We start from the raw sequence: 7,127 nt of genomic DNA on the forward strand, positions 1-7,127 counted from the left end.
CCATTCTAGAATCTCATGAAGGGAGAAGATCACCATGGAAGCTTGTGCCATAGACATCAAGGTAATGTTATTCATAAAAAGATATCAAAGATTGGTGTACAAACTATCCCATAAGTAACTTATATAGACACTTACTTCTAGGACTATTCACACATGGGCTGCCCATAAACTGAAGTCCTGTGCACCATATCATGTGCCTAGGCCCTCATCGCACATGTGCATGTGTAGTGCAACCAAGCACATAATTTCTTACATTACACATTTCTTGGTTCATTCTAGTGAGAGAAGTAACCAATACATTTCTAAAGAAATGAGGGAAGGAGGTTCATTGTAGTCATGTAAGGGGAGGTGCCAAGGGAAGGGAGCAACCTATTGACAAGTACATACATAGTTTAAGTCTAATTTAAAAACTGAAATTCGTGAGGGAATCCTCCTGAATGCCTTTTAGAGAAAAGGCATTAATTTGAAAGGATGAAACAGTATAAAAGATTTGTTGAGAATTTGGAAGGCTAATGCGTATGCGTACGAGCGTTGGAGGCTCTAAAAGCGATAAATAGTGCGTTTTTTTGGGGGGGACTTAAAATGCAGCAAACTCATTTGTTTAGCAAGGTAGTAACAAGTCGCATCCACAATTTTTGTGGCACAATAATAAGGCATCAACCTACTTAATTCCTCCTGAATTAAATTTGCAAAATTCAACTTCGTGTTGTTTAATTCGGGTGACATTAAGATCGAAAGCAGTAGGAAGCGCTGCATGAGGCTCGCTCCATTGAGTTACATAAAGCTCACACGATCGATTAACGAGGTAGTTGTAGAGAGAGAGAATCCTGTGCCAATATCTACACAAGCAACCAATTTAATCAAAATATTGAATGCAAATTAACATATAAACCCTACCTCAATTATCTTGTACAATAATTAATTATGCCATAGAGAGGTGCTACTCTCACCTAATTCTGTCCGCTCCAAGGCTGGATTTGTGTTCCAATTACGCTTACGTTGGTTGATAAACCAATTGTTTATCTGCTTCAACTCAAGGCCCGTTTCTTGCACTAGTCTCATTTTCTCCTCTTCCTAAGTAAGAGAGGCAGAAGTTATTAAAAAAAACTAAATGTACCAAGCTAGATTTACATTAAAACTTCTTAGAAATAGTATAGAAAAAGAAAAACAAAGTAAAAGACTTTAATAAGACACATTTAGGGTATTGGGGTTCTTGGCTTTCAAATCAACGCTCTTTTGTTATATTGCCATGTTTTAGCCCCCACTCTTTCCCTTGGGGTGGAGTGGTGAGTCAAGTTTAAAACTCACATATTATGGATGTAGCCTAGAGCTTTACATCTTATGGTAGCCTAGAGCTTTACTGTTGGTCTATCGTTCCTACCCCAAATCAACCCCATAAAGTGCAACTTTTTAGATTTATCTATGTGTAATACTAAAGACAAAAACACCCCTCTTAAACATATCCTAACTATCAAGCTTAAGAACTACAAAACATGGGTGTGCCAATCACAACCCATGCATATCTCACAAACCACTTGATCATTAAGTAGCTTTTCCACATTAGTATGAGTGTGTACCTAACCACATAGCTCCCTTAGTAAGGGGTTTGTGTATAGAATTGAGCTACATGACATTGAAGACTTGTTTGAATGTCTCTACTGCTATGTAGCCCAATTGGTGAGGGATTTGATCTTTGAACTAGGCACCATCATTTGGGCTTGGAAAGGGCTTTAGATATACAATCGTATGATCAAGGTTGAACTCGGCTACACTTCTCCAAGGTAGATATTAAAGGGAGTATTTTGGAATATGTGCACGTGGCAAAATTTCAGAAGTGCTCCTCTTTAGAGGGTAATAAGATTTTGGCAAAGTCCACTCCATTCCAAATGTATCCCTGGCAAGGTGCAATCAATGGAAGGAGGTTTTCTATGCTAAATAGTCCACCCTATTCTAAATGTATCCTTCGAAAGGTGCAAAGGATGGAGGGGGGTTTCCTATGCTAACTAGTGCATTACAATCTCAATCTCTCGCTCTCTCTTAAAAAAAAAGAAGAAGGTATAATGATGATGGTCTTGTTAAACATTTAATTTATTTAAAGGCTAACCGTAGGGAGGTTTCCTATGCTAACTAGTGCATTACAATCTCAATCTCTCGCTCTCTCTTTAAAAAAAAAAGGTATAATGATGATGGTCTTGTTAAACATTTAATTTATTTAAAGGCTAACCGTAGGGTAAGGCCATTTGGAGTGGGCCTCCCACCACTCCTTGAGAAGGGATGTGGTGATGCCAGGAAGCTTGCCTGCTCGCCGTTTCCTCATAATCTCCTCCCTCACATCCGTCAGCTTGCTCCTATAGTTCTACACAATCGATGCATACGTACATGACAAAGATATCTACATTAGCTTTAATTTAAAAAATTGAATGTAGGCTATCTTACCTTAATCTAATTTACTGACTAAACCAGATTTTATCACCAAATACAAAACGTTTTGATAATTAGGAAGCACTGGCTTGCCTGCTTTAGCTCTAGCTTGAGTTCCTTTCGCACGTTCTCCATGAGGGATCTGTCTATGTCACTTGGAATGAAAGGCGACCCCAGGGTGAATCCATCATCAAGTGATAGATTAGAGTCCTCATCGTCCAACTCGTCATCAGACATGCATGCTGTGCTAGTCTCTACAGCTTCATTTCCTGACATGCACACAAGCATGATAAAAGAGAGCCTACGGCAACATATTATGGGAGATTTTAAGCGAACCTCAGCTTAGATCTAATTTGAACAAACAATCCAGAGTATTATATTGATACAAATTTACTTACAATTATCTTGAATTAAGCATTTATGGTAGCGGGGGATATTTATGGGAGAGTTAAACATTATAGTTAAACTCAAACCAACTGTATTACAGTTAGCTAGGATTAAGCAAAGGCTGCATTAATACCAGTTAACATTAGGAATGCGTCCTTGATCTCAGCACAAGCAGCTAAGGCCTCTGCGGAATGGAGGTGAATGTGCTCACGAAGCTGCTCTCTGAATGTTTGCAGTAGAAGTATGAAACTCAACTGCGAAATATCCAAATAAAATTTAAGTATCATCATTAAAATAAAAGTATCAAGCATTCATTACATATATATGCACAATATATATATATATATATATATAACTTTTGACAGTAAAATGATCATCTATTTTAAAAAAAACGAAGGGTTGAAGATAAAATTTGTATACCATGAAGTGGTCGAGGTGTTCTTTATCGTCTGTAGGAGGAGCGTTTCTGGCCAGCAAGAGGTATTTTGCTTCTAGGTCATGCTTGTTAATCCCCAGCTGTGCTTCCATGGTGTTGGCGTCCGGCCACCTTTCAGCAGGGGTGCTCATGCGCAGGCAGGCCACATGAGCGCCAAGCAGCTGCTCGAATAGTGGGTGAGCCACTATGTGCGCTTGCAGCACAGCGCTATTACACTTATCGGAATCATTATCTCCTAGTAACGAGATTAAGGACCCATGCAAGCTAGCATTAGTGTTAAAATGGGAGGAGCAGCTTGCGTTGGAGTGCATGTAATGAGAAGCTTGTTCTTGCCGCGCTGTTGGCCGGATGAGCGGGAAGGCACTGTTGATATCCGGTGCGCTTTGGGCGGAGAGAGGGTGGTGACGGTGGTGCTGGCGGCCGGCACTAAGCACTGCCACAGCTTCTTCTTCTTCAAGCCCATGGTTAGCAAACCAAGGCAGCTCTTGAAGTAAGGGCGGATCAGATTTTACTGAAGCCAAGGGCAAAGCGGTGGGGACGTTAAAAGAGTCTCGCAATCCCTTGCAATCTGAGAAGGAGCCCCCATGAAGAGCACTACCTAATAGAAGCTTCTGCTCGCCATCTCCACCCACCTTGAACCGCTTTTTCTGCAAGCTCAAATCTAGTGCCTCCTGCCCACCACCATTATAGTGCTCTTGCCCCCCCTTCGCATTGCTTAGCATTGAAATTCGCTCCATTGATTGCAGACTGTTTTCCCTTAAACAATCTCTAATTATTGCCTCTTCTCTGTACTCTTCCAAAGCAAACAACAAGCTCAAGCTTTATAGATGCTGATGTGCATGAGCATTTGACGAGGACTCGATAAATCTATGGTACTTGTGACACTTAATACTACATAAGCTCAAGTCTATGGTGCTCATGGCACATAACTATGACACGTATATGTGTATCATGTCTTGACATAAAATTCTTTCAAAAGACTGCATCCACGCACATGAAAAAGTAAATATTGAACTGAGGGCGGCCTTTTCCCTAGAGCTTGACAAAAGTACATGATATAGTACGTGGGCCCAACATAAGGGCTTTTATAGTAAATTTATACATACACGTTCATTTAGAATGTACATAAGTACATTTACATGATATGCATTTTAATAGGATTCCTAACAGAACTTTCAAGTTTCTAAAGAAAAAAAAGGTGCTTTTCTAGGGCCAAGATTCACAATTGAAGGGCCTTATCAGTACAAATCTAATGAAAGGGACTTCAGATAGTGAACCCCTTCAGTGAAGCCACACTAAAGGAGATGTGAAACAATCAAAAAGTTTCAAGACTTGAGTGCTAAGAATTTAAAAGTTGTGAAGAAAGATAATATATTTGCACCTCTTCCAATTACATGTGTCTCTTGATTAATAAAAGACAATTCTCTCTTATCACCAAACTAACATCAATCTTAAATCCTTAGAGTTGAAATTTTGGGATATTAAAGAATTTGTTTGTGGAAACTTTATAAAGTGTGCATCATAAATCTATAACCTCTAGCTAACGTAGTGTAGTTTGCTTCCATAGTGTGTGTTTTGTGTTGACATCAAGACATGGCCGAAACTCTCCTTGATACACGTGGTAGTTGTTGTTTACTTCATCATGCACCACAATGTGCTTATTAACATGCATGCATTAATGTTGTGCTTGCATATATATAATATGTGTGTGTATTATGTATGTGTATGTGTATATATATATATAATATGTATATGTATACCTGCATGATGTGAATGTGTGTGTGTGTGTGTGTTAAAGAGAGAAGAGGGAGGTGGCATGGGAGAGATGGGAAATGTACTAAAGCTATAAGTAATTTTACACCATATCTTTACGTAAAATTTTGAAAACAATTGTCTTACATTCCATGAAGCATAATGAGACCCTAGTTTGTAAGGAGGAAAGAGATCTCATGATGCACAATTATTACAAGGGGGACTTTGTCTAAATGAAGCTTTACCATAATGAGTTGTCATGTTTTACCTTCAAGATTTTGGTAATAACTTCTACCCCTCAAATGATTCAATGTAGAAAGATCAATTCTAAATAACAACACCATATAAAAAGTTTGTGTGGGGACAAATGTCAAATCATCTTGCACAAAATAAAAAAACAAAAAGTACATGTAAGATTGAAAGTAAAAGGCTTGTTGATGGTTGCAAGATTCCTTCTTAAAATATAACAATAAAGGGATGAAATCCCCACTATCTTATTTACCTTTTGATGACGAGAGAGAGAGAGAGAGAGAGAGAGAGAGAGAGAGAGAGAGAGAGAGAGAGAGAGAGAGAGAGAGACTCTACCTATGTTATATAAGGAGAGGTGTTAATTAGAGAAAGAGAGAGAGTTCACTATGTGTAGTTGGGATGGAGAAACAAAGCCTTTGGTTTGTGGGAAACAAACAACCAAGAAAACTTGTTTTTTTCATCTTTGAGATTTCATTTTGAATTTGAGTAACGACAGTCGTGAGCCATTTGATTTCCATGATAAAAACTTGTAATCTAGACAAAAGTTTTGATTTAGAAAAAATAATGGAGCACTGTTAGTTTTTATCAAATTGTTCTTTTCATTTTAAGATAGAAAATTCCCATTGTAGGCATAAGCAACTAGGATAGAGAAATTTCTTGTCATTCTAATATATAAGATAATTCCCATGGTAGGGGTAGGCTAGACAAAAAGAGTACCTAATGTTTATGTGATAAAACTCAACTACTTGACCTAGGTGCAAGAAGATTGAACAAAGAAACTATCTGCATGCTTTTACAAAGGAAGTTCAAAAATGTACAATATACATTAGAAGATAAACTCATGATTACATATGGTAGGGGTATGGTACAAAGGAATTCAAATGAAATATAACTAATTAATTAGAAGACAAACTCATGAGTACATATGGTAGCATAATATTTATGAAGAAAGTTAAAATGAATGCATATGAGTAAAGCTTTAATTTGTTATAAGCCTTTCATAAAGAAAAATAGGCAAGACTAGCTTGAGGAATCTTTTGAGATTCTTTATTGCACTTCTATTTGCAAAGCTTGATCTTGTACTTAAACCTTGTTTCCACCCACCACAAAATGTCTTTTAGCCTGATTGTCCGAAACCTCTTTATGATTTGCTCCAAACTCATACAATAAAGCAAACATGTAAGTGTTATGGTTACTTCACCCAAAAACATCAATTATGCATGTATTGAGTGTTTGCATATTGCTACCAATGGACCAATAAGAGAGGCATTACTTGCATCTCCACGTGTCACTACCCCATTCCTTAGAAGTAGAATTTTAGAATATATAGTTTTTGTGTAGCAAAGCTAAGAATGGATAAATGTGACCTTCTACTTAGGGATAGGAGAGAAGCATGCATCACACACACACACACACACACAAAATTAAATTTAAGTAACTATATTACTCTTTATTTTCCTCTCAACTTTGCTCTATTTCTCTCTCTAACCCTATCTCACTACCATTCTTAGATTAGACTCTCTCAAAGGTTCTCTCTCTTCGCTTCTCTCTCTCTCTCTCTCTCTCTCTCTCTCTCTCTCTCTCTCTCTCTCACTATCACACTTTCTGTCTCTTCCCTTTCTTTTTCTCTGTATAGGAAATCTTACTAAGTTTTAAATATCTTGTCAAATTTACATTTTGAATATATATTATAACCTTATCTCATGAGGAGATAAGGTCACACTACTAGCTCACTACCATTATGATTCAATATTGCCAATTATAACCTTATCTCATGAGGAGATAAGGTCACACCACTAGCTCACTACCATTATGATTCAATATTGCCAATTATCTTGCTACTCACACCATGGGATTTGCTAGTGGTGTTTTTTCTTCTCCT

The 7,127-nt window shown here is 37.7% G+C and overlaps 1 protein-coding gene across 1 annotated transcript; it reads right to left on the bottom strand.

Annotated features, from left to right (window-relative positions):
• Positions 1-712: 712 nt before the first annotated feature.
• LOC147606013 (homeobox protein knotted-1-like 7) lies at positions 713-4,055 on the bottom strand. Its single transcript, XM_086792884.1, has 6 exons — positions 3,229-4,055; positions 2,942-3,062; positions 2,515-2,690; positions 2,225-2,356; positions 951-1,074; positions 713-839 (listed from the first exon to the last, which is right to left on the bottom strand). The coding sequence occupies exons 1-6, from the start codon at positions 3,979-3,981 to the stop codon at positions 775-777; spliced, it is 1,371 nt and encodes a 456-aa protein (XP_086649010.1). The 5' UTR covers positions 3,982-4,055; the 3' UTR covers positions 713-774.
• Between the last annotated feature and the right edge of the window lie 3,072 nt (positions 4,056-7,127).

The sequence above is a fragment of the Cibotium barometz genome, chromosome 58 (genome assembly GCF_041138505.1).
Source record: "Cibotium barometz isolate CiBa-2024 chromosome 58, ASM4113850v1, whole genome shotgun sequence".
Taxonomy (NCBI): Eukaryota; Viridiplantae; Streptophyta; class Polypodiopsida; order Cyatheales; family Cibotiaceae; genus Cibotium; species Cibotium barometz.